Genomic DNA, 25,141 nt, shown 5'->3' with positions numbered 1-25,141 from the left:
TTATTTTATTACTTTAGTTACATTTCTTTTAATATTTTTATTACAAGAAATTAAAACAAAACCTTCATATTATGAAATATAAAATATTAACTTGAGTTTATTTGGATAACTTGAATGATAAAAATTTAAAATAATATTATTTTAATAATTTTGCAAGTAAATAATGTTTATCCATTTTTTCAATATAAATTATATAATTATAATAAAATAAAAAATTAAAATTTAATTTTATGAAATAAAAAATACTACCTATTAATATTTTTTTTATAAAACTTGAAAACTTATTTATTAGTGACCAAATTATAAATTTTTAAAGTTTAGTAACCAGAATAGAAAATCTTGAAAAGTTAAGTAACTAAATTTTTTTTTACTACATTAACAATGCCACATGGCTTGTCATATAATGTGGCAATGCCACGTGACACCTAATAATTAACGTGATATTATTATGTCAGCACGTCGTTAATCAGTATTTATTAAAATTCAAATAACTAAATTCAAAATTTTAATAATTTAGTGATTATATTAAAACGACTTTTAAAATTGGATGAGTGTTTGTGTATTTTATCCAATAATTTTTAGTTTTTTGGTAAATACATATATCCCTTACTTGAAAATGTTAAATTTGCATGCGTGCCCCTTTTCATAATAGAAAAATTAAAATTTTGAGCATAACTTTATTGGTCATGTACATATTTTGTTTCTATATTGAAAAAAAAATGAAGAAATTAATGTGACTTTACTTATCTAGATTCAAACCCAAACTTAAAAAATGTTCATCATAAATATCTATCTCCATCAAATCAAGAGGGTCCAATAGTTATGACATCAACTATATATATATATATATACATACATACTAACATTAAAATGAAACCAATATTTATGACATCATTTATGAAGATGGTCCAATTATGCATGAAGTAGGTAAAGAAATAATAAATATGAAAAAAAATAAAATTTAAGATTTAATTTAATTGATTTATACAATCATTTTTAAAAAGTTAAGGTGATATTTGATAAATATGAGATTTAAATTTTAATATTTATAATAATTTTTTTCTACCCTTGTGCTCAAGCTTTTTTTGTAAAAAAAAAAAAAATAGATATGAAAGAATAGAAGTAGTATAAAACATAGAGATATGGATAAGAAAAAAGAGAAGGCAAAGAGGAAATTTAGGTGGGAAAAGGAAAATCAGGAATGAGATGCTTCCTAATATCTAGCTAAGTACTGCCAAATTGACAAAAGTTGCATTGCTTTTCCATTAAATCTATATTACAAAACCCAAACTTTATTTTTATACATCATGAGAATCCATTAGCTAGGTCTTGGATAATTTTTTCTTATCCCATATATTTTTCTCCTTTCTTATTAAAATTTGAACTTAAAATGCTTTTCATGTTGAAATTTCAAATTTTAATTATTAAATATCCTTATAAAATATATTGTTCATGGTTCTTTATTGTAGTGTACAATTAACTATTTTATTAACTAGTTTTTTAAAAGTACCTTTAAGATTAATTATTATTCTATTTATAATAATAATTTTATATTGAATGTAACAGTTAATAATTTTATTAATGCATTGAACAAAAATATTACTTTGTATAGTAATTAATCTTCAAAAGTATCCTTAAAGTTTTCTTTGGCAAAATCTTATAATAAATAAATTATATAAAACATTAATTGAAGCAGAGTATTTATTTTCATCTCTCATTGTCATCATGTGTCAAACAATTTTAATACATATATATATATAGGGGTGAAATGAAATAAAATTAAAAATATATAACAAGATTAAAAAGATTAGTTCAATCAATAAAAATCATTTTAACATAAAAGTTTTTAGTTTGAGTTTAATTTTGTTTATTAAAATTATCTCGAATGTATAATTTTTAATCATTATTTTTTAATTATTGAATACGATATATTTTATTTTAATATAAAAATTAAATAACTTATTTATTTTTAATTTTTTGTAAAAAAAATTCAGAAAGAGAATGGCAAATCTAAAGCATTGAAAAGGTTGTCCTTTAGCACAGCAAACCCCGTAAATCTTGAATTCCGAGGGTGGAGCCCAAGTAACAGGAATAATGAATGGGCCATTGATGTCCAGTAATACCACATAATAAGTCACGTGGGAGAGAAATTAAAGACTGGGGAACACCCTTAAATCAGATGCTTACAAGTAGAGGGACAAGGGCTGCCCCAACACATTGGTTTTCAACTCTTCTTAACTTCGTTTCGTTCTCTTCCTTCTTTTGAACTGGGGACCTAATCGCAAAGTACAGTCGATTATCTCTGCTAATTTACATAACTAATACACCACTAATATTTTGTTAATCAGATTCTTAATTAAAACATTTTTCTCTCTAATCTATTTCTTTTATAAAGAAATTCGTAATTAAAAAATTTAAAAAAAATCATAAATATTAAAATTTAAACTTTAAATTTGTTGAATGAAACGATTACAAAAATCAATTCAAGTAAATTCTAATTACTCTCTAACTTATTAATTACCTATCAAAGTTAGTACATGATGCTATGAAGATTTTGAATTAATGGGTAATGTTATAGAATCGATACAAAGGACTGTGCTGTCAGCATGAATTGTTAATTAATAGAGTATAAATTCTTAATTTCAATAATTAAAATTAAAATTTTAATGTTAATAATGTATACTATGAACCTTAGGAACCCTCACCTCGATCCTTACAAAGTGAAGAGTCTTGTGTATCGGGATTTACATTTTTTAGAGTTTAAATTCTAACAATTTTAAATATAAAAGGAAGTTGTGTCAAATTAAAAGAACTACAACACTTAATGGATATATATATATATATATATATATATAAATTAGCATCTACCATTGAAAAAATAATGTTGAGGTAATGATATATAATTTAAAGATGCAGTACCCCCAATGTTTGCTATATGGTATAGTTATAGAAGTAGTTAGTTTTGCATCATGTTTCCATTAAAGACCGGCATGCTAGTTCGACATAAAAGGTAACAAATGAACAAAGACAAGAATAGAAGAAGAAAGATGTGAAATGACAGGAAAAAATTGCGTCACCAAAGCTTTAGAGCAAACGAACCATCATAATGTTGGTATACGTGTTTCAAGTTATGAGAGAAAACATGCAATTGAAGTTTGAGATGAAAGGAGGCCCATCGGCCATCTCAACATATGTAAAAAAGAAGCAAGGGGTCATTTCAATAGTGAATGCGGAAGTAAATTCTGGCAGTTATCTGTCTGATCACTGTAATTTCACCCATCAGCATTCAGTACTTGGAAAATAAAATATTGTAGCATTAGACTAGTGCTGGAACATGGTGTCCAGCCAATTGATTCATCCATCAATGTGATTCATTTATAATGAAAGCATCTTGAATCAGCTTTATAATGAAAGCATGTTTAATAAGCAACTTTGTCTGTTGAGGTTTATAGATTGTATGAACTTGAATCTTTGAATCTTCATAGATTGAAAACTTTTTTATCATGAAAAATTTGGATGAGGATATCTCATTTCAAGATTAAATTATATCATAAGTTTTAATGAAAATTTATATAAAGACAAAATATGGTCATGGTTACTCATTGATAGATAAATGTGGTAATCACTTTTCGTAACTATAGAAGAAAATGACTGGATTTTTCAAAAAGACCATATTCCTCCTCCAATAAAAACAAGACATAATCCTACTGCTTGAGAGGACAGGCACTATCAAATTAGAGGAGGACAGAAGAGCAGAATCAGAAAGATATTTGGACAGGTTCCTCACTCACGGTCTCATTCTTCTAAACGTATTGCTTTTTAATCTCAAGTAAAAAGCCTGCTCAAGCTTTAATGACAGGATAAAGAGAAACGAAATGTGTGAAAGCTAAATGGAGGTAGTGAAGAGGTCTTGTTCTAGACTTATTTAATGCAAAAGTCTTATATTCTCCATAGTTTTGTAGACCGAGCCAAACTGTCTTAGCATTTAAAGCATCCCATTTTAATTAATGGCAAATGCAGGGAAGTAATGAAGATTGTGTCTTCACTTAGAGAAAACTAATAAACCAACAACCCTTGTCCTTTCGAATTCAAGAAACTTTGGTATTTATGCCTTTTGTAAAATGAATTTCACTTTCTTTGGCAGCTTCTAGCTGTCTTCTGCTCATTCAAAGTCAGAGAATTAATGGGTCTATAGATTTCCAGGTGGTGAAATTATCCGATCGATCCTAGCCATTTAAGATAGTGTGGTTTTGTGTAGCTTTCAAAAAGTGAGATGGGTTTATCTGTTCATTGTCTAGAAAGCTGGTTGGGACAGGGAGAGGAACGTTTTCTCAGGCGTCTAAATACAGCTCTCCTGATTTCCTATATTTAAGAACTCAAAGCTTTTGTCACTAGTTGATTCTAGGTGTATTCCTCTATAGTTTACTCTCCCTCTCCCGTTGCCTACAGTAATGGAGCCTTCCAAAATCTTTGGAGGCAAAGAAGAATGCCATAGCAGTGAATCAGGGTGGACAATGTACATTGGATCCCCCATACAAGGTGGTGATGACGACGACGATGACAATGGACACAGTGAAGCTGATGATGATGCTTATGCTGGTGGTCATGCTGATGAAACATATGCCAATCACGAAGCTGACAGTGATGATTCCATGGCTTCTGATGCTTCTTCTGGTCCAAGCCATCAAGGGGTTCAGTTTCATGGAAATATGGAGGGAGGTCATGGCACGTCCTATTTCAAGCATGACGAGGATGAAGAGGAAGGCAACTGTTACTCGGACAAGAAAGCTAAGAAATCAGTGGAGAAGCAAAAGCTTGGAATGAAAAAGAAAGAAAATAAAGAAGAGAAAGAACAGATGACATTCAATGCAAAAGGAGCTACTACTTCTCGAAGTGGTTCCAAGGTAAGAAAAAGTATGTGGCTGGGGAAAAGAAAGTAGAACTGGTTCTTTTTGTCCTTTCTTTCCCCCACTTTTCTGTTCTGTTGGGTGTTTTGCAGGGAAAACGTGTATCAGCATAAGAACCTAGCTATCTATATCATATGTTTTTTGTTTTCAAAGCTCTGGTGTAAGAGTTCAATCAAGAAATGTAACGATCATAATCCAATCGTAAATGTGGGTTTAACTAATTACAAGATTTTGTTTCTGCACCACTGCTACATGCCTGTTTGAGCATTTCATTTGTATGTTCATGTCGAAAGATCCTTCTCATAAGCAGATAGATTTCTGTAAGTCGTACACCATGCCACTTTTGTTCCCGATGAACACGAATTTGAAGTTGAAGAAATGTTCATAAAAATGAACTCTCTTTCTAAAGAAAAATATTGAACTAATGCACCAAAGCCAACAAATCTTGAAGCGACAAATATGAATGTACCCAAAGTGACACCTTTGAGGTTGAAAGAGCAATTCGATGTATATATCCATAAATTCATCAAAGATTCATATTAGAAGAGGAGATTGAGATATGAAGTCATTAATATTTCATTGAATGCCATGGACTAAATCAATCATCCGCCTAGCCGATGTATGGTAAACCACAAGATTAATTTTAGCGTTCATGATTATTTTTTGTTGTAGAAATCAATGAAGTTTCATTTCTAACCATAGACAATAATGAAGCAGTATTATTCATACATTCGAAAGTCGAATCCAATAAAAATTGTCCGAAACACAATAGGTTGGGACATGTTCTTTGTATTTTAGGTAGATCCTAATTAGCATTATTAAAGGGAAAGCAATAGCGGATTGAGGGGATAAATTTTTTTTTCTTCATTAGAGATTTGTCAATAAAAAATGGTTGATCTAACATGTTAAATCAATTTGACACATAAAATGTTAAATCAACTTGACACATAAAATGTTATGTTAGTTTGATTATATCATTATTATATTTTATAGATTTTTTATTTTTTATTTATAAATAAAGTTATTTAGATATTATCTAATTTAATTTAATTTTTTTTATATTTTTTTAATCAACTTCTTATTTGAGTAGTTGGAATGTAAATGTAAAAAATATAATTTAATTATGCTCTTAATCGCCCTATTTCTCTTATGATTTCAAAGTCTTTACTCTGAGTTCGAAGTTAAACACCAACGAGAACAAATATATAATAAACTCTAAAATTGACAAAATCTACTCCAAAAAGTTCATTCAAATGAATAGACGCATCAAGCATTATTTTTCATCAACTTATTCACTTTCAACGTAAGAATTATAGTAATAAGGCTCCACACAACTTAATAAATAATAATCTCCTACTTGAATCCAATAAGAACACATTGTCGGGCACGTGGGCTGAAGGAAATTTTAGTAATTTGGCCAAAGATATTGACAATACCACGACGGTGAGGCCAACTCATCACAACAATAGCTCTTGGCGTGGAGGGTTCTATCGAGAGGCAACAATTACGTTGCTTTCAGCTATGCTGGTTTTTGCAAACATTGCTTCAGCAATTCGGCTTCTTCTGCGTCGAGCAGTAGCCTTCGTTTCACTCTTCGTTTCGCTAGCAAACAAATGCAATCACGTAAACTCTTCCATCATATATTCCATGGTAACACATTTTCACAATGATTAAACTTTGACCAACCCAATCTAAAGCACACAGCAGATGTGTGGTTCCTTCAATAATTAATCATAAAAATCTTCTCATGATGAAATTTTCATTTATATAATTAGAAGTACTTCAAAGCGCTAAAACGTGATTTAATTAATAAGATTATCAATGTATTTTATAACCCATTTTCTACAATTTTCATGCCATGAGGTACAAATAATTGTTGATTGATACATGAGATGTCTTTTTCAAGATTCAATAATTTCTCTTCAAGAAAAATTATGTAAAAATAGTAGAGTTTTGATTTACTAATAATTTATTTGGTAACCTGGTGATAGATGGTGCCTTATGATTGAATTTGTGGCTGTGATCTATCATGCTACCAAATGAACTCTAACGATATATTTATGGCGGTCATTGCTTGATCCAATTAATCTTTTCAATTGATTCAAACCAAAGTGCAAATCAAGCCAAGCATGTTTGCTCCACAAGAGCCATTGTAGTTAATGTTAACTTGTTAAGTTATGAACAAAACTTGTCAAAATTTCCTGATGTATATCAATATAAGAAGATCAACAAGTGAGATCAACAATCAAACATGAAATCCAGGCTAGATGCAAGGCACATTGTGCGAGTAAGTCGGCAAAAGGATAATTATGCAAAATAATGAAAACAGGTCGATCGCGAGTGGTGGTCGGGTCCTAATCGAGGCGCAATGGAATTTCGAAAGAAGCAAGTGACATAATCATGGCTTGCAATGGACCCTTAAATCACCCAAGAAATATATCATTAATAAGATTCACTACAGGGCATGTGACCAGTTGTTGAATTCAGCTAAGCATATTTCCTTTTCAGGATTTTTGAAGTGGCAATCTCATTAACTGAGGTCGGGCTCCACGGAGCTCGTTCCATCCCCGTAGGGGTCACAATGTTGTTTTCCACCAAAAATGACTTAGGTTCGTCAGGCCATGGAAGATGCATATGCTGAATTCCTCTTTTGCAGAAACTAGCTAGCTGGCTATGTCCAGGCTTCCAGTCCCAGATCCTGATCATACAATTGACAGCCACAAAAGAAAAAGATTTGAGAGATATACATGTGCAGAGAAACATAATTGGAACTTGAACCTGGCAAGCATGTCATCATGAGATGTTTCATCCCATGGATAAGGATACATGATCTTAAATGGTAATTAAATGGCGAGAGAATAGCCAGCCTAGAATAATATATTTTTTAATATCTAAGGCATGTTTTTTCTAAAATTAATTACCACCTTGAATTGTTCTTTGGTATCACAAGCAAATTCATTGATAGGTAGTGATTAAGTTTTGATCAGCAGAACTCTTTGAAGAAAAAATATTAAAAAAATTTTTTTTTTGGATACAAAAGTATCACGAATAGATTTGAGAATTTAAAATTTGACATGATAACACTATAGGAATATAAATAAAAATAAAATATAAATAAAAATAAAATATAAAAATAATATGATTTAAAATTTTAATAATATATAGATTTAATAAAAATAAAAAATTATATTTTATATTTTGTATTAATACAAATTATGACATATAATTTTTATATAAAATATTATATGAATTTTAATATTTTATATGATATAAATACATAAATCACTAAATCTAATATGAAGGCATCAGTTCATTGACTTCATTAGAAGAATTCTACATAAATTTTGTGCAAATAAAAAAATCATCTTTAATCATACTAATTAATTCTTGAAGGAAGAGAATGAGGGAATGCGAAGCTATAGTTTGCAGAGAAGCATGCTATATTAAGCATTTTCAACTGTGGTTTAATGATCATACAATCAAGGCAAGTGTGTTGCCAGTTTAACTGGTAAACTTTAAAAACTCTACTGATATATAAGATAATTTGCATAAAATAATTAGTTAGAATGTTATTATTGAAAATTAAATTTATGGGAATTTATTTCTAGTAATTTTAATCAAGATAAAGATATTTAAAGGGAGGGAAGAGTGTCCACAAATCTCTATGTGACCATAAATTCTAATATTCTTTTTTTTTTTAATAAATTCTAACATTTACATGAAATCGAATTTCAATTTATAAATAAATTCTGATTAATTAACATATACCTGGTTGAGAAAAAGAAAGAATAACAATAACATAGGGTCAAAGAGCAAAGGAGGATCGAGAAGAATTGACTCAGTGATATAATGAAATGCAATCTCCCTCAATTACTAAGATGGATAAATGGCTTTTAATTATTATAAAATTTTCTCAAGAAAAATAATTTTTTTCTTAAAATTGTCCAATCAAAGATAAGTTAACCAAAATTCGAGTAGATGATCGAAATATTATTTTTTGGAGGCTAAAGTTTTTAAAATCATTACTAATTATCGAAAATTTTTGTGTAACCAAAATCATTTGGTTTATTTAAGTCTTTGATTTGCATAGCACAAAAATGATTTGAGCAAACTAGTTAGATCATTGAAAAGATCACATTTGATACTATAACAGCTATCCAAAATTCGATTCAAAATGTTATTTGAAAGTGGAGTTCCGGTGATCGATCATTGAAATTGTCAAAATCTTATTTTCAATAAATTTCAAAAATTAAAATCTCCCTAAATGTTCAACCAAATTAATTGCCACCAAAATCATTATAAATTTTTTTATGAAAGCTTTCCATTGATACTCGTCATACCATCAAAATGATGTTGAAATTTTTTAAAATTTAAAACACTTAAAATGATACATGAGATTTTATAACAAACACCAAAATTGGAAAGACTAATAATATTACCTCAAACCTTCAATTACAAGACTAATCTTTGAAATTCCAACCTCTCTTCTATCCTCTAGAGTTTTTTTTTTTTTTTTTTTTTTTTTTTTTTTTTTTTTTTTTTTCTCTTTTCTTTCCTTTCTTTTTTTTAATCCAAATAGAACTTTATGGGCTTTTAGCCCAAGTATTAAAATTTACAACCTTTGGATCTTTTGGGCCTGTATCACATATTTTGGAGTTTTTTTTTTTTTTTTTAATGAAACCATGGTAATCGGTGTTTTTTTAGCAGGATGAGGTTGGATTTGATGATTTGTATAAAATATTAAAATTTATATATTTGTATTATATTTTACATAAAAATTATATGTTATAATTAATGTTGATATGAAAATACGAAATATATTTTGTTAACTTTGTTAAATATCTCATCTATATATAAAAGTATAAATTTTAAAAGTGCTAATAGTATCGACTTAAATACTTTTATAAATTTTTAAATTGATAACTTTATCTTTAAATATACAATTTTATCAATTTATTTAAGTTGACTATAAATAAACTTAAATTAAAAATAAAGTTTATATGAAATTAAACTATTTAAAATTTTAAAATTTCACTTCCAAAGATATTAAAAGTGATTGATTAAAATATCCTTAGTAAATGTCTTTATAAATTTTAATTTAAATGAATCTTTTTACTATTAAATTCTTTTTTTATAATTAGACTAAAAAAGTGTTAAAAGTGATTAACAAAAATATCTTTAATAAAATTTTAATTTTAAAAATGTTACAAATGATTGATTAAAATACTATTAGTAATTTTTTTTATAAATTTTAATTTAAATGACTTATTTTTATTATTAGACTCTTGTTTTATAAGTAAAATGCTTTTTCACATCAAATAAAAATACAAATAGAACAAGATCAAAACTTAGTTCGTATATGAATAAAATAATTATATGGAATTTGTTTATTTAGTTGTTGTAAAAATAATTATATATGTAGTTCATGCTAATAAACAAATTCATTAAAGATAATTATAATTAAGTCATTGAAGAATTTTTTTTTTACTTTTTGCCTTTCAATTTTTTGTTTTAATATATTAATTATATATGTATATTAATGATTTTATTATTTATATGTTTTATGAGTTGATTATTTGATCATTGATAATATAATTAAATCTTTTTAGTCCCTTGAAATAATTCATTAACATATCATTTTCACAGTTTAGCTTGACTTCTATAACTAATTTCTCTTTTGTATTTTTTTCTCTAAAATTTTATGATTGTTATTCCCATGAACAAAAACTAACAAATCAAATACAAATTAATTGCATCCAAATACTTTAATTGAACTTTTCACCTACACAATTAGATGATTCAATAGGTGGTAGGAGCTACTAGTAGCTTAGGATTAGGTCCCATCAAATTACCATAAGAATTATTCATCTTGATTAAAGCAATAATTGATTTAATTTTCTCTCAACTTTTATCTTAATATGCATATATATCATTAATTTATATCTTAAGATTATTTAATCTTTCTCGATTGTATTTAATTACTTGTTTTTTTTTTGTCAATCAGGTAGTTGAATTAGCTAACATGAATTATTAGAAGTAAAAAATATCAAGTAGAGTAAAATTAATTATTTTTGGTGAATTCTTTCAAGGTGTAACAAAACTTATTGGAACTATCTTTTAAATGTATTTATGCAAAAATTTCATTAATTCATGAAAATTATATTGTTAATACTTAAAATAAAATCACTATAAATTGTATAGGCATTACATAATAAGTTTGTTATGCTCAGAATTGGAATCTTCTTTAAAAAAAAAAAAACATAACAAGTACTAAGGTTAAGAATTTATTTTATTTTATTTCATTCTAACTTTTAAAATTATATATTTTAATATTTTTATTTAATAAAAAATTATGTAAAATAAAAATTTTCAACTAAAAGAAAATTTAAGATTTCAGTTATTAGAACGTACAATTATATTCAATTGATGGAAGTATTGATGGAAAATTATTCTAAGCAGAAAAATGAGATAAAAGATTGATTGCTTATGCATAACTTTATCTTCTTCGTATGATAAAGGAAGTTAGTGTTATATGATATTTCAATAAAAAATATACAAATGTATTAATTTCAAATATCTTTAGGATTAATATAAAACTCTTTTATTTGGATAAATATTGTATACTTATTCATTTTCTATTTTATACTAGTTGAAAAACATTTACTGTTGTATAAAAAATTTTATGGTTGTCATATTAGGTAATATTTGTTCAAAAGAATTAAAATTCATCAAATTAATTCTCATTGTACATCTAAAATAAAAATTATTATATAATTATAATTTAACTAAACTTAAAAATGATTTAAAGGCATTTATTAGCAAAATTAATTTGATAAATTATTGTTTAATTATGCATTTAGTATTTCAATCATTTTAAAATTTTGATTTTTTATAATTTCGAGTTGGATTTTAGACTTAAAATTACTGGCCAATTAGATTTAGTTAAGTTTTATCATCTACTTCTATTAATAATATACACAATTATTCACTTATGTACTTAAGCAAATTTGACTCAATAATTGGTATATTTTTATATTTGTTTAAAAAACTGGATTCAAATCATCCTAAATTTAAATTAAAAATAAGTATACTCAATTATTTGTAATTGAAATTTCACTTTAGAAATACTCTTAAAATTAATTAACTAATTCAACCACTAAAAAAAATAAAAATAAAATATTGAAGATTAAGAGAAAAAGTTTAAATAAAAAATTTTTAAATTGTAATGAAAGATGAATAACTAATATTGGATTTTGATTGGGTTACTATTTAAATTCAGATTTTGGTTATGTTCAATTATTTTGGATTTTAAATAAATATTAAGTTATTGACTTTTTATAATCAAATAAAATCAAGTCAAATTAGTTCATTTTTATAATTATGTGTATTATATTATTTTTAATTAAATTAAAATTTAAAATGAGTAAAAAATTTATTTATACTCAATTTAAGTTTTGAATTGTTTCAGATTTGAATTGATTAATCTATGTTATTTTAGTTATACTTTTATGGCATTGGTAATACATTTCAAAATAGAATGAGAAAACAACATCATGAAAATTTAAGTGTAAAAATGATTGAAATACTAATATAATTTTAGAAAGAAATCCTTATACTCAAGTCTTATAGAAATTAAAGGATATTTTGAGGATTTTGAAATTCGTATTGCAGAAATGTTAATCTAAATAAATGAGTTTATAATTATTTATTTGTTAATCAAGTTGTTGCTATATAGGTTGAGAAAAACAATTCAAATATTTCATTTGAAAAAGATCATATCATAGTTCAAACTTATTCATGAAGACAATATAAAGCTAAATATTATTTAGATTGTTATAACCTCTTACAATATTGTTTACTCTTTACATTGATCAGCATTAAAATATAAAATAAAAAAGTCATTTTGAATAATTGTAATAAGAACAAAATAACAATTAAAAATATAGAATCTTTTCATTTTGTAGAATAAATTTTTTTATGGAGAAATGAAATATTCTTTACTCTTTCCAAATGGAGAAGTTGATTGACATCAAAATATCAAAAAAGTTATTTAGAATGATCATAATAAAAATGAAGTAACAATTAAAAATATATAATTTTTTCGTTTAGTAGAAGAAATTTTTTATTGAGAATGTGAAGATGATTATTGTTAATTTAATACTTTTTAGAATTATTGTTTGTTTAATTTTTATGAAAGTTATTTCGTAAATTTGTTCTCATTACTTTTATCAAATATACAACAAAACTTTTGCCCCAAATTGTATACTTAAAAATGAATATATAAGGCAAAGTTTATTACTTCCATTGATGATAGAACACTTCAAAATTTTATTTTTTTTATATGGAATTGTACTTCGCTAATGGATATGACAATACATATATTAATAATTCAGTCAAATTATCAATAAAACTTATCTTAATATGTATTATTTTATCATGAATTAAAAAATTTGAAAAATATCTTAGAAACATTAACTTAATATATTGTTTATATTTATTGAATTTAATTTTAATACTTACATTAATATAAAAAATTATGATTTTAACTTATTATTACATGTTAAACTACAGATAGTAAATTTAGAGCAGTTACTAATACTTTTCAAATCATTTAAACTTGAACTTTTTTTCTTTCTTTTTTTATCTTACAAATTACATCATTTAGCACACATTATGGTTATTTTCTTTTCGGATATACACAAATCAATGATAATGTATTAGTAGATAACTTAGTAATTAATTATTGAAAACTTAAATGTAGTCAGCATAACTTAATAATAATTATCAATAACTTAATAGTAAATTTATAATAACTTAATAGTAAATAAATGATAATTTAGTAGTAAATAATTGATAACTTTTAGTAAATCAGTAATGATATAATAATATATCCATAATACCTTAATGGTAAATCAATTATAATATGTTGTAAATGCATAATTATATAATGCTAAATCAATGATAACTTAACAAAAAAAAATGATAACTTAGTACTTAATTATTGATAACTTAATAATAAATCAATAATAACTTAATACTAAATTAGTAATAATTTAATAGTAAATTATTTTTTATTTAATAGTAATTAATTGATAGTAGTAAATCAATGACAAATTAGTAGTAAATCAATAATAAATTATTAGTAAATAATTTATAATTTAGTAGTTAATTATTGAAAATTTAAAAGTAACTTAGTAGTAAATCATCATAACATAATAGTTAATTAGTGATAACTTAATAATAATTCATTCATAATTCAATATAAATTATGATAACTTGGTAGTGAAACATATAAAATTTAGTGGTAAATTGGTGATAATTTTGTAATAAAAAATAAAAAATTAAGTAGTAAATCAATGATAATATAATAGTACATATAAAAATATAATAGTAAATAATTAATAATTTAGTAGTAAAAAACTTAATAGTAAATCACTAATAAAAAATAGTAAATTACTAATAACATAATTGTAAATAAGTAATAATTTAGTAATAAATTAGTTAATCATTGAAAACTTTTTAATAGATTATTGATAAATTAATAGTAAATCAATTATAAATTTATAATAATCATCAATATCGTAGTGGTAAATCACCTGTAATTTAATAGAAATCATTTATAACTTAATAATAAATCATTTATTACTTAATAGCTAGTCATTCATAAAGTAGAAGTAAATTATTGATAATTTAGAAGTAAATTATTGATAATTTAGTAGTAAATTATTGATAACTTAGTAGTAAATGTCATAACATATAGATTCGTAGATCTATGGCCCTACCGCTAGACATAGATTAGAGGAGTTGTCACAAATCTTTTTTGTTTATGTATGATTAGTCACCTGATCGAATTTGATCTACGAAACTAGATTTTAGGTTTGAGAGTACAATTACATGTGAAAAAGTTTATAACACCCCCACAGCACCCATCCAACGAATGATTCCAATTTGATTTCAAATTATCCAAGCCTTGAACGTGTTTGTGATTTACTTAAAATACTTAATATTGAAAATTAGTCTTAAAATTACCTCAATAATTTAGTGCTAATTTAAAATAGTTCTCTCACTTCAAAAGTATTCATGGAGACTAGTATCCTACTCTGAAGGAGCTCCGTTATCGGATTGATTAATGTATTTTATTAAAAAAAAAAAGTAAATCTCTCAATAATTTGGTAGGATTTACTTTAAGGCAGATCTTCCAATAGTGTAGTAAGATTTTATTGTAAAAAAAAAAATTGCAAAAATTTTATGTTCCTTTTTTTAGCAAGTTCATTAAGTCTTATAATAATTTGGTAAGACTTAATTTAAAAAGCAATTCTCTAATCGTTTAGAGGATAAAAAATATTTTTCTTATTTTTGAAATCTATTTATGAAAAATTCCAATAGTTTGGAGAATTTCATAAAATTTAAATCTACGAAAATTCTCCAATAGTTTGGTAGGATTTATGAATTTATTTGAAAAGATTTATTTTTTATTTTTTTGTTGTTTTCTTTTTTCTTTTATTATTTTTTATTTTCCAAAAATAAAAATTTTATTTTTGCAAAATATTTAATAAGTGATAAGTCACTTAATAAAAATAAATAACTAACAAAAATTAGTAAAATAAAATCAATCAAAATATAAATATAAATATAAAATAAATAAATAAATCAAAAATTAAAATTAAAATAGAAAGAGGAAAACATACGATTTGAGTCGGTTCAGCACGTGGGTCAATGAGTCTACCTGGGGGTTTGGGACTTCCGAAATGGCATCGTGTTGGGGGAGTATAAAGCTCACACCACTCAGCTTTTCTTTAGAATTCCCTTGTCCTCTCTCTAGCCTCGATTCTCTCTTTCTTCTTTCTAAATAAAACCCAAAAATTCAACCGAAAACTAGATTTGGTCACCGATTTTTGGAAAATTGACCAAAATCCCACTAAAAAACTCAAACTTTGTCGAAAAACTCATCGAAAAATTCAAAGTTCATCTTTCAAACCCATATTTTTTCCAAAAAAAAAACAAAAAATTTTCATATTTTCCATATTTCTTCAAAACCATTCCAGAAATTTAACCCTAAACTTAGAAACCTAAGTCCTAATCCAAAACTTTAAATCAAACCCAGAATTCTCGAAAACTGAACCCAAAATCCCAACAACCTAAAATTCTAGAAACTTAAACATTGAGTCTTTTCTACCTAAATCCACCGTGTCCTGTTTTCAAAAACATTATTCAATTTATGGGCAGTCCTCAATCAACTTAAGGATCAGACAAAACTAATTCAGGCTTGAATCCTAAGATTGGATTCTACCTGAGCATGATTTTAGGCTAGGTCTTAGGTGATTTGTCTAGATTGAATTAAACTTTTGATTTAATTCTGGATTGTGATCTTTTGACCATGCAAATTCCTTGGATTTAGCTTATTCGATTTTAGTTTCAACTTTCTTATTTGAACCACGATCATGCAGAAAAATGAAAAGAAGAATAAAAACATAATAATAATAATAATAATAATAATAATAATAATAATAACAACAACAACAACAACAACAACAATAACAACAACAACAACAATAATAATAATAGACTACAATAAATAATAATATAATAAAAAAATAAACTACAATATAATATACTATACTATAATAATAAACTATATTGTACTATAATATACAAAATTATACTATATTAGTAACAATAATAAAATCAACCTTATTGACCCCAGACATAAATGGGTGTCTACAACTGTCCCTCTTTGCACATCTCTATTAGACAGGGATTATGCAAAGACCTAGATATCCATTCTATTCTAAAAATCAAGTCAATAAGCAAAACTAACCAAGACTGAATCGCAAGTCAAAAAAATGATCTGGACTAAGCTGAGAGCAAAATAGGTGATCGGGACTGAGTAACAAGTTAAGCAAACAATTTGGATTGAGCCAAGATCAGATAACCGAGACAAAATCACAAGTATAGAAAATGATTTGGATTGAGCCAACTGGGACAGAACCATAAGTCTAGAAAACAATCTAGACTGAGCCAACATCGGATGACCAAGATGAAACCACACGTTTGAAAAATAATCTAGACTAAGCCAAGATCAAATTATTGGGATGAAACCACAAGTTTGGACAGCAATCTGGACTGAGCCAAGATCGAATGACCAGAAAAAAACCATAAGTCTGAAAAATGATCAGGACTGAGCCAAGATTGAATGATTGAATGAAACCATAGTCTAAAAAATGATCTAGACTAAGCCAAGATTGGATGATCGGGATAGAACCACAAGTCTAAAAAATGATTTGGACTGAGCCAAGATCAAATACTTGAGATGAAACTATAAGTTTGGAAAAAATAAAATTCAAAATTTTAGCTGAAAATCCAAAGATTCATAATTTAGAATTTCAAAGATTTGTAAGGTTCTATAACAGAAGTTGAAATATTCCAATATTTTAAGTTTCATAAAAAATCACAAAGATTCAAGATTCGTAGAGGTTTCAGGAAAATTTACAAGATTTCAAGTTTCGTAGAGGTTCTAGATTTATAAAGGTTTCCAAATTCGCAAGGACTTGCATAACGAGATTGAAAGAGTCAAAAAAATAAAGCGACCAAAATTGAGTCAAGATTGAAGATAAATTATCAAGATTAAACCACAAGTCAAAAAGGTGATCTAGATCGAGCTGAGAACGAAAATGAGTGATAATGCAATGATGCAAATGCAAGGATTTAAACATAACATATGTAATGCAAACGTTATTAAATCAATACCATACAATTTCAATTGTGGTAACAAGATTTTTAAGACTCCATCATTCCTTTCTAGCTTATCAGTATTAACAATCTCAGAATAAATTTTGTCAACTGATCTGGTCACAACTCATAAGTCATGTTAACCAATCTATCAGTGAATTCATCATTGGATCACCAATATCACTATATTTGTCTCTTTTTAAAGCATTTTCTTAGCATTTTTTATTTATCTCATCTAGGATTTCTTTCAAAAGAATGAAAAACTCTTTACAAACAATGTCATTCATTTATTTGTCATCATTCAAATTAGTTACAGACATGATACATTTTCTTGATTCATGCAGGGGATATACATTTGAGAAAGGGTAAGAAAGATGGGTCTTTATTTAAAGAAACATGGTTAATAATAAATCAAAGATGAACAAAAGATAAAATATTTTAACTATTTAAAAGGGATATCAACATTCAAAATAATAATTATTCAGATAATTTTGAACTCCTACTTAGAATCTTCTTTCAAAAACATATTCCATCAATATCTTTGGTCTTCGAGCCAATCATTATCCTTATTCTTATGATCTTCACATGAAACTATTTTTCTAAGTTTTTAACTTAAATTGCCTTTTTGGGTTTTTAGTTTGAGTCTTCCTTTTTCTTTTTTTTTTGTTTTTGTTTTTTTTTATTTTTGCTTTTTTTTTTTTTTTGCATACCTCTTTATTATTTTTTCCTTTCACTCATTTTTCCCTTCTATCTATTTATGAAACCTGATCAAAGTCTCAAACAATCCAATAGTAAATCTACCTTAATTCAATTTATGATTCTTCAATCTGAATATTCATATTCGATCAAAATAAACTTCTAAAGGACGTAACATAGGCTAAGGTAAAGGGTTATGAAAGAAATGATTGAAACATGCCCAAACTGTATTTGAAGGGTAATCAACCTAAGGATTATTTCTTCATGTGAAACACATTAGAATTTTGTCTCATCAATTTCTCTTTCATTTTTTTCTTATTTTTTTTATCATTTTTCATAAAAATTTGAACACAAAAGGGCTTTGCCCCTAAAATTACAAAATTTTCGACTTTGTCCCCTAATGTGGGGGTAATCTTTGGTTAGGGTTCTTTAAAAAAAATTTTAGCAAGCTCAAATAAAGTAGCAAAGAATAATTTTACTTTTTTTTTTAAAGATAGAATAAAGATGGCTATTTCTCATTTTGAGCATGAATACTCTTAATTGAGAGCATTTATTGATCAAGAACAGATTTATGAATAAGCATTTGCAAAGATCATGTGTTGTATCCCTTTTGAGATTCTTCATCATACTTATATTTCTTTTATTCAATAGTTTCAATGAATCAACAGTCATCATGAATGAGATTTTCAAAATCGAACTCTAAATTATTATTATGATTGTCTAAACATTTATCATTCGAAATCAAAAAATAGGTATAAGAAAAAAGTATAAGAAGGTAAAAGTAAATAATGGTGGCTCACAAAAGAAAAAATGTCATGAAAATACATCACATCTATCACTTTTATTAAAATGATAAAAAATAAGATAAAATCCAAGTACATAAAGAAGATCCATATTCTCAAGAAGTCTTAAGATGATAAGTAATTTTGATCAGTCACTCTAAAATTATGCCTCTACATGATTAGATAATGGGCTATCACTGACATTAGATGCTGTGTTTCCACCGATGTCAAAGTTTATCAACCCTTCTTTAATCAAAGTTTGCACCCTATGTTTCAAAATGATATAATTTTTTATAGAGTGACTAGCCATCCCATAATGATAGTCACAGTGAGCAGTGGAGTCATACCATTTAGGATAGAGAGGTTCAAGTTGTTTTATAGAAACTGGAGCAATCAAGTAATTTTTATAAAGCTCCTAGTAAAGTTTTATATAACTCATAAAAATAAGATCAAATATAAGCTTTTCTCAATTTTGGGATTCTCTCACACCACTTGCTAAAGTAGTCAAACGAATAGAGGGCCTAGTTATAGATGAATGAGAAGGTCGTATAGTAGACGCATGACTTACAGTAGGATGTTATGTGGGATAGATCAGTTAAGGGTAGTTCCAGAATTATTACTTGTCAAAACTTATAGTTTGAGTCTCATTTTCTTTTTTTTTAGGTATTTTCTTAATAATAGATGATTCTCCTTCTTTCAATTTATCATTTTTTATTGTATTCTCAATGATCTCACCCGAAATCACCATGTCAATAAATTCTTAGCATGTTCCCTATCATATTCTCATTGTATGGCAACTTTAAAGTGCTTACAAATAGCACCATTATTTTTTTGACTGTTAATGATGGCGTAATTGAGCAGTAACATCCCATCATCTTTAAGCATACTTCTTAAAAGACTCAGATGCTTTTTTTTTCACATCTTGCAATGAAAAATGATCAAGAGCCATATTTATGATGTGATGATATTGGTTTACGAAAGATCGAATCAAATATTTCTATGATTTTATACGAGTCTTATCCAACTAAACATACTACATCATAGTAGATCCAATTAAGTTATCTTGAAACACATGCATGAGCAGTTTCTCATTGCTACAATGTGCTGTCATTTTACGATAATACATTGTGATGTGTGTAATGGAACATTTAGTACCATCGTATTTTTTAAATTCGGGCACTTTGAATTTTGAAGGGATTACAACATCTGGGACCAAACAAAGGTTGACAGCATCCATATATCCATAAAAATTAATGTCTTCTATAGCTCATAATCTTTTCTCAACCATACTCATAGTTTGATCAATCTTTAAGTCTTTTGAAGGTACAATTATTTGTAACTTCACCTCTTCTTTTGTCTCATCCAGTTTGGAAATTTGAATGAGATTAGCTGTTATTTCAGCAAAAATAAGATTAATATAACTTTGAACATTCCCTTGACTATATTTTGGGAACGTGATCTGTTGTGGCTGAAAATTTGGAATGGTCTAGGTCTGATGTGGATTGAAACCTAAAGGATACAGTGACCCAATATCTTAATGTGAGGTATCTTTTTCCACTACTTTTCTTTTATTTATCTTTTCTAAAGTTTCAAAGATCTTACTTAACTTTTTCTCTATTATCTCTTAAGCTTTTTCCAATATTTTGAAGCAGTTTGCATTATCTTGATCCATCTTCTTAGCTCTAACTCGGGTAAATACTGGTGTTGAGCTATCTTCGAACCTTGATATTCACAATGTGCAAATTTAAAATGATGTTTATAAAACTCTCAAATTATGCATGTAAAAACAAAATGTATGAATACAATAAAGATAATTTACCATATGACAATTGCTATAAAAAAAATCTTTATTGAATTACAAGTCATTTTATTACATCTATAAAAAGTCTAGAACTATTGAAGAAAGAAACCCATAACCCATCGATACTAGCTTTGCACTTCATTAAGGAAAATATATCAATTTTTAATCATATGCTCCCACTGGTGGCACTTTTTCCTTTCATTTTTCAATCATTTCTACCATTTCTTTGGCTTTGTAAATAGCCATAATGATTCGATCAAACAAAAATTCAACTGGTTATGTTTATTCACATATGCTTCATTCGTCTACTCACATTCTTCAATCATAGCTCTCATTTGCACTCTGGTTCCTACCACTGCTCCATTTAAAATCTGGAAATGCTTTTGCACTTCAAGGAGCATTGTATCCCTTTCTTGTAGTTTTGCTTACAATTGTCTGTTTTCTTGTAAAAGTTAAGCGAACTCTTGATTAGTGGATGATCGTATTGCATTAAGGTTAATGCACGAACTTTTCCATTGATTCTTTTCTTGTTCCAGTGTTTGGACTTTTTTTTTTAGCTTTTTGTTTGCAAGCTTCAACTCTTTAGACTCTCTTTTCAGGCTAGTAGAGAATTTTGCTAGGCTTTTCATGGATGTAACTAAGATTTTCCTTGTTAAAAATTATTTTGTGGTAAATATTCCTTATGATAAATCTAATAATGTAAATGCATGATAAAATAGAAGGGTTAGTACAAAATAACATACAAAGACCAACATATAGAATTAGTATACAAAGATATACAAAAAAGACAATACATAATCTTACAAGTAAAACAAACATCCAATCATATATCTTATTTAGAATTTTCTAACATAGAGGAAGGCATGGTTTTACCTATGGTTGGGCTCTTAAAGTTAACTATATGTGGCTTAGATTACTTTTAAAAAGTTTCCAAATTGTTCCTTTCATCATTGTCAATTACAGACTAGTGAGACACCCCGATCTTTGCCTATCATAGGCTATAAGCGAAAATAGTTCAATTTGAGTGAAAATATTTCGTAGACCCATGTGGAGACATGGAATCTCACAAGGGCATAGGTACTTCATTCTCTCTTAAGTGTAGAGTGCGGGTAGAGAGCTTTATGTTATGCATATACAAGTGAATGACAGATATATACAATAAATAAATAAATAACTAAGCAAATATAAAAAAAATAAATAGGAAAAAGAAAAAAAATAATCCCAAATTTATTAAGCAAGGCTTAGATAATAAAGAATCATTCACTAGCTCGACTCTCGATGTCCCTAGCAAAGTCGCTAAACTATCATAACGTATAAATCCATGGACCTACCACTAGACATACATTAGAGGAGTTTTTACCAATCTTTTTTGTTTAGGTGTGATTGGTTACTTAATTGAATATGATCTATGAAACCAGATTTTAAGTTCAAAAGTATCGTTACATGTGAGAAAGATTATAGCACTCCTACAACGCCCATTCAAATGATGGTACTAGTTTGATTTCAAATTATCCAAGCCTTGAACATGTTTATGATTTGCCTAAAATATTTAATATTAAAAATTAGTCTTAAAATTACTCCAATAGTTTGGTGGTAATTTAAGATAATTCTCTCACCTTAAGAGCATTCATAGAAACTAGTATCCCATTCTAAAAAGGTTCTGTCGTTGAATTGATTAATGTATTTTATTCAAAAAAATTAGTAAATCTCTTAATAGTTTGGTAGGACTTATGTTGAGGTAGATCTCTCAATAGTGTGGTTAGATTTTATTGTAAAAGAAAAACATTTGCAAAAATTTTATTTTCTTTTTTTTAAGCAAGTTCATTAAGTTTCCCAATGGCTTGGTAAAGCTTAATTTAAAAAGCAATCATCCAATTATTTGGAAGATAAAAATTATTTTTCTTATTTTTGAAATATATTTATAAAATTTTTTAATAGTTTGACGAATCTCATAAAATTTAAATCCACGAAAATTCTCTAATAGTTTGGTAGAATTCATGAATTTATTTGAAAAAAATTATTTTTTTATTATTTTTTTATTTTGCAAAAATAAAAATTTTATTTTTGTAAAATATTTAATAAATCATAGATCACTCAATAAAAATAAATAACTAATAAAAATCGATAAAATAAAATAAATCAAAATCAAAATATAAAATAAATAAATAAATAATAAATTTAAAATTTAAAGGAAAAAAGAAAAAAGAAAAACTTACGATTCAGGTCGGGTCAGCACGTGAGTTAGCACGCGGGTCAATGGGTTTACTCGCGAGTCTGGAACTTCCAAAACGGCATCGTGTTGAGGGAGTATAACTTTTCTTCAAAATTCCCATGCCTTCTCTCTTTCTCACTTTAGCACCGATTTTCTCTCTTTTCTCTCTAAAAAAAAATAAAAAAATTCAACCAAAAACTGGGTTTGGTCATTGATTTCTGAAAAATTGATTGGAATCTCGTTGAAAAACTCAAACTTCGTCGAAAAACTCATTGAAAAATTTAAAGTTTATCTTTCAAACCCATATTTTTTCTAGAAAAAACCAAAAATTTATAGATTTTCTAGATTTCTTCAAAACCATTCTAGAAATTTAACCCTAAACCTAGAAACCTAAGTCCCAATCCAGAAACTTTAAATCAAACCTAGAATTCCTAAAAATTGAACCCAAAATCCCATAAACCCAAAATTCTAAAAACTTAAACATTGAATCTTTTCTCCCTAAATCCACCGTGTCCTGTTCTCAGAAACGTTATTCAATTAATAAGCAGTCCTCAATCAACTAAGAGATAGGATAGAACCAATCCAGACTTGAATCTTGGGATTGGATTCTACTCAAGCATGATTTTAGGCTATTTTAGGTAATTTGTTTGGATTTAATTAAAACCTTTGATTTAATTCTGGATTGTGATCCTTTAACATGCGGATCCCTTGGATTCAGCTAATTCAATTTCAGTTTCAACTTCCTTATTCAAACCATGATTATGCAAAAACACGAAAATAAGAATAAAAACATAATAATAATAATAATAATAATAATAATAATAATAATAATAATAATAATAATAATAATAATATACTACAATATATAATAATATAATAAAATAACATACTATAGTATAATATACTATACTATAATAATAAACTATACTATACGATAATATACTATAATATACTAAATTATAGTAGACTAGTAACAATAATAAAATCAGCCCTATTGACTCTGGACACAGATGGGTGTCTACAGTAAATAATTGATAACTTAATTATCAATCATTGATAACTTTTTTATACTTGAAATTACCAAAGATTGAACTCTAGTTACTAACAAAAGTGAAGTTAAAACTTTAATTTTGATGGCTATGATAAATTTACTATGAACTCATTCGATAAGAAAATTAGTGAAAAGAATTCTAAACTTGAATAAAATAATAACGCTATCGTATAAAAAGAAAATTATCGCATATATTATTAGTATAATTGTTAAATTCCATATTTCATGGTTGTTAGTGCACAATAGCATATTAGTAAATAAATGATAGGTTAATAAAAAAAAGTGATAACTTAATAATTAATCATTAATAACTTAATAATGATAACTTAATAGTAAATTAGTTTCAGTTTAGTAGTAATTAATTAATAAACTTATTAGTAAATCATAAATAACTTAATAATTAATAATTGAAAACTTAAAAATAAATCAACATAATTTAATAGTAGTTAATCATTAATAACTTAATAGTAAATTATAATAATTGAATATAAATTAACGATAATTTGATAATGAATCTTGGTAAATCACTGATAATTTAGATGTAAATTTTTGATAGCTTAGTAATAAATTACTAATAATTTAATTGTAAATCAATGATAATAACATAATAGTAAATTATTGATAATTTAGATGTAAATTTTTGATAGCTTAGTAATAAATCACTAATAATTTAGTTATAAATCAATGATAATTTAGCACAAAAATAGTGATAATTTAGTAGTAAATTAGTTAATCATTGACAATTTTTAGTAGATCATTGATAAATTAACAGTAAATTAGTTATAACTTTATAACGAATCATCAGTAACTTAGTAGTAAATCATCAACAATTTAATAGTAAATCATTCATAACTTAAATCATTCATAAATTAGTAGTAAATCAATGCTAATTTAATAGTACATTATTGATAATTTAGTAGTATATCATTGATAGCTTAGTAGTAAATTGTTGATAATATAATA

At 26.3% G+C, this 25,141-nt stretch overlaps 1 protein-coding gene across 1 annotated transcript; it reads left to right on the top strand.

Moving 5' to 3' along the window:
* The first annotated feature begins 3,643 nt into the window (after nucleotides 1-3,643).
* LOC111317775 (protein SOB FIVE-LIKE 3-like) lies at nucleotides 3,644-5,214 on the top strand. The gene has a single exon (XM_022920181.2). The coding sequence runs from the start codon at nucleotides 4,452-4,454 to the stop codon at nucleotides 4,938-4,940; it is 489 nt and encodes a 162-aa protein (XP_022775916.1). The 5' UTR covers nucleotides 3,644-4,451; the 3' UTR covers nucleotides 4,941-5,214.
* Nucleotides 5,215-25,141: the final 19,927 nt, after the last annotated feature.

This window comes from Durio zibethinus, chromosome 9, assembly GCF_047325235.1.
Source record: "Durio zibethinus cultivar Kanyao isolate XHJ-2024 chromosome 9, ASM4732523v1, whole genome shotgun sequence".
NCBI lineage: Eukaryota > Viridiplantae > Streptophyta > Magnoliopsida > Malvales > Malvaceae > Durio > Durio zibethinus.
Note: the sequence above shows the minus strand (reverse complement) of the source record. Positions and strands in the feature narration are given on the sequence as shown.